The following is a 3,547-nucleotide window of genomic DNA, read 5'->3' on the forward strand; positions in this document are numbered from 1 at the left end:
TTGACTTCATAATTTATATATATTATATTAAATATGTTAAGTGAATTTTGTAATCATTTAAATATCATAAGGCTTATATTTACTAGAAGTAAGTAAGTTATTTAGTCCCAACATTTTATTTTTGTGCACATTTCCTACTATTTTTGGCTCCCAAACTCTCGTCTTAGCAAAAAGCTCCTTTGCATAAAATTCTCACATTACGCATACGCAGCGCTGTATTTACAGTTATACTGAGCATTTTATTTCCGGCAGCCTGGCGGCCCATTTTTGCTTTGGATTTGCATTTCGCCATTGCTTTCGCCGTTTGCTTGTTTTTCGTTCGGTTTATTGTTATAGATTTTATGGCACTCTGGAGCTGTTCTTATTTAAAGCAACAAATATATTTTCAGCTTAATTAAACTTAAAAATCGTCAAACAGCCGGAGTGAGATTTCGGGCATCTGCTTTGCTCCGCCTCCTTAACTGCATCACCATAAATTTCTGTGCATAAAACTCACGTTTAATGCCGCAAAGTGTGCAACATTTTTATGGCGCGAGTACCTCTTCGTCCTTTTCAGGGATTTTTAAATCTCCTCTGCCCGATGGCCGCCTCATTCATTCCTGGCGAATACATCACACAAAAGGCCGTGCCCTCAATTTATGTGCCGTAGGCAACAAAAATTTATTGTCAACTGATAAGCGGGCCAAAGCAAAGTAGCCCAAAGGCGAAAACACTTGAAAAAAGGGGGGCAAGTAGCAAGGACCTTTAAGGAGAGGGGATACGAGGGTGAATGCTCCATTGAGCACCGGAAAAGTAACGATACCCTTTCAGAGATTTTTGGCAGCTGATTGCTCACGGCCAAGATTTCAGGCAGGTCATCAATCAGTGATTGTTTTGACCCAATGATATGGCACTTAAAGGTGGTTTTCGGTATGCAATTATTAAGAACTGCGTGCAGTAATGTGATATGATGTAAACTATCTAGCTACAAACCTACAGATAGTACAATTTGGTTTTACATTTAAATGTTATATCTAGGTTAAGACTTTAGTCAGTATTTGTTTTGCCTAGTCACCAAAAATTATCAATAAACAAACCAGCAAATAAACTTGCACTTGTGATATAAATAAATAGGAAAAGCATTCATATCCTTTGTATTTATGTACATTCATTTTATGCCTTTCCCTGTGGGTTTTTATTTGCAAGTCCTTGCCGCTGTACAAAAGCGTTGCAGTTTTATACATAAACTACTTTATGTGGACTAGCCCTTATCAGAAAATAGCTCTTTTTCGGTTCAACAAACACCGACTTTAAACTTAAAACACAATTTTCGGTATCAACCGTGCATTTTAACACCGAAACCGCTTCATCAGTTTATTGATTTTCCATTTGGCACATAAATTCCAACGACGGCGAAAAAACTGAATAAAAAACTTTCGACGAGGGAGGTGATTTCGAAGGTTGCCCACCGTCCTCCTTTCGGGCTGTGAATTTTTTTATGCAAATGCATAAAAAGTGTCATGATTGCCGTGTTTGTTTGTCTGGGCGAGGACTTCGTCCTTAAGCAGGACCTGGACCCTTTTTTTGCATTTTGTACCGCCTGCAGATGTCTGGACGTCGTTTATTTCATTTGTTTAGGTTACACATGGTGTATGGGGGCGTATGTGACGAAAAATGAAAGGACAAACAGTGCTCCATATTTGAGCATATGTATATTTGCCTGCATGCTGGGTTTCTCTGTGTATTTTTGTCTTGGGTCTTTGGTCTCTGGCCTGATAATTGAAATGTCTCCCCACGGGCATGTTGGAGAACCGAAAAACAAAACTGAAAACGTCGTCTACCAGAGTTATTTATTATATTTTTTAATGCACATTTATAGGCATCTACGCTCTACATTAGGGTCGATATAGGCCAGCCGGAGCCCGCAAAGACTGCGTCGTAGAGCCTAGAGCGTAGAGCGTAGAGCCTAGAGCCTACAGCCCAGAGCTTAGAGCTTAAAGACTGAAGCGTAGAGTCTAGAGCTTAGAGCCTAAATCGTGGGTCCTAGAACGTAAAGCCTAGAGCGTAGAGTTAAGAGCGTAGAGCCTAGAGCGTAGAGCCTAGAGCGTAGAGCCTAGAGCGTAGAGCCTAGAGCGTAGAGCCTAGAGCGTAGAGTCTAGAGCGTAGAGCCTAGAGCGTAGAGTTTAGAGAGTAGAGCCTATTTAGGCGTTCGTTTTATCGGCTCGAGTGACGGTTATTCTGTTCCCTGACAGAAAAGATAGGGAGGCTATTTGCGATTTCATGGCATTCTACAGCAAAGCCGTGACTCTTAATTAGATTAAGTTGAGGGCACTACGTTTAACACGCATCCCTGTCCGAGTCATCCCAAGCGTTGTCCCTTGTTGATTTTAAGTTATAAAACTCAAATAAAAATTGTATTAAAAATATTATAATTTGTCCAAACGGGCTTAGTAAATAAGTATGTATATATTGATGTATATACATTTTGCAGTCTTATCTCTTATTTATGATACTTCTGGGCATATTAACATTTTTATCCCCATCAGAAAATTATCAACGAAAATCATTTTTCATCTCTATGCCTTTCCTCTTATTTTCAGTTTAGCCTGCCATAAAATATTCTCACACGCTTCCGAAACTACTCCCAAATGGCTGGAAAAGTGGGTCCGCGGGTGGAAATCAGCTCGGTGATGCCGTGCCTTGTCAACTGGTTTGAAAAATAGATTTTTACGGGCTTAGTTGCGCATCGTCAGCCACGCTCTGACTACGGAGGCGGCGAGGCAAGGAACGACAAGGAACGGCATGGGCCACTACAGGATCTATGGCATCTATAGGAACAACAGCACCAGCACGAGCCACCAGCAGCATATTCTTCATGGCATCCCATGGCCACCGGCATCCGCAATTTCCCCGCACTCCGCATGCCAAATCCCGCGGGGCGTTCGCTTTTGTGTCTCACTCGCGTCATTTAAAAGACATTTGCCTGTCATTTTATGCCGTGTTTGGCACAGTTTTCGCCCCCACCTCTTACAATGCACTGCGGGATAATGTTGTACAGTATTTACCCTAGTTGACGATTTTAATTAAAACTTTTTATATCTTTGCCACAGATTCACATAAACAGATTGGGCTTGAAGAAATTAATTGTCAACATGTTTAGTAAGTGCAGAGCCATTGTTGTGGAATGTGCAGTTCTTATTGAAATGTAAATCAACCAGCAGCGTTGTTAATTTTAAAAGCGTTACCAATCAATAGTGTTTTCTTCTCCAACCAAAGCCATTTACATTAAAGATGGTATAATTTTTTATAGATTTTTTCTTTCAATTTTTTTCAGTGCATCTTTCGCCTCTCTCATCCATCGCAAAAGTTTTTCGTTTGCCAAACAATGGAGGCGGTAGGTGGGGCAAACCATTAGTTTGACATTGGCAACACATTGCCAATACATTTGTAGCAGATGCAGTTTGCGAAAAAAAGCGCTTTGGAAAAAAGGAAACCCCTGCTAATGATCAATTCGAAATGGCGAAGGGAACGGGCCCGAGGCGAGCTTTGGCTCTTTTGAATTAGTTTA

At 40.8% G+C, this 3,547-nt stretch overlaps 1 protein-coding gene across 1 annotated transcript; it reads left to right on the plus strand.

Moving 5' to 3' along the window:
* The first annotated feature begins 2,504 nt into the window (after positions 1-2,504).
* LOC117140620 lies at positions 2,505-3,223 on the plus strand. Its single transcript, XM_033303639.1, has 2 exons — positions 2,505-3,031; positions 3,090-3,223. The coding sequence occupies exons 1-2, from the start codon at positions 2,801-2,803 to the stop codon at positions 3,186-3,188; spliced, it is 330 nt and encodes a 109-aa protein (XP_033159530.1). The 5' UTR covers positions 2,505-2,800; the 3' UTR covers positions 3,189-3,223.
* Positions 3,224-3,547: the final 324 nt, after the last annotated feature.

Source organism: Drosophila mauritiana, chromosome 3L (genome assembly GCF_004382145.1).
Source record: "Drosophila mauritiana strain mau12 chromosome 3L, ASM438214v1, whole genome shotgun sequence".
Lineage (NCBI taxonomy): Eukaryota > Metazoa > Arthropoda > Insecta > Diptera > Drosophilidae > Drosophila > Drosophila mauritiana.

Bases quoted from the DNA above. Each gene is read 5' to 3' on its own strand.
- LOC117140620 (XM_033303639.1), top strand. From the start codon at position 2,801: ATGGCATCTATAGGAACAACAGCACCAGCACGAGCCACCAGCAGCATA. The intron at 3,032-3,089 runs GTACAGTATTTA...TCTTTGCCACAG, and splicing joins ATGCACTGCGGGATAATGTT to ATTCACATAAACAGATTGGG.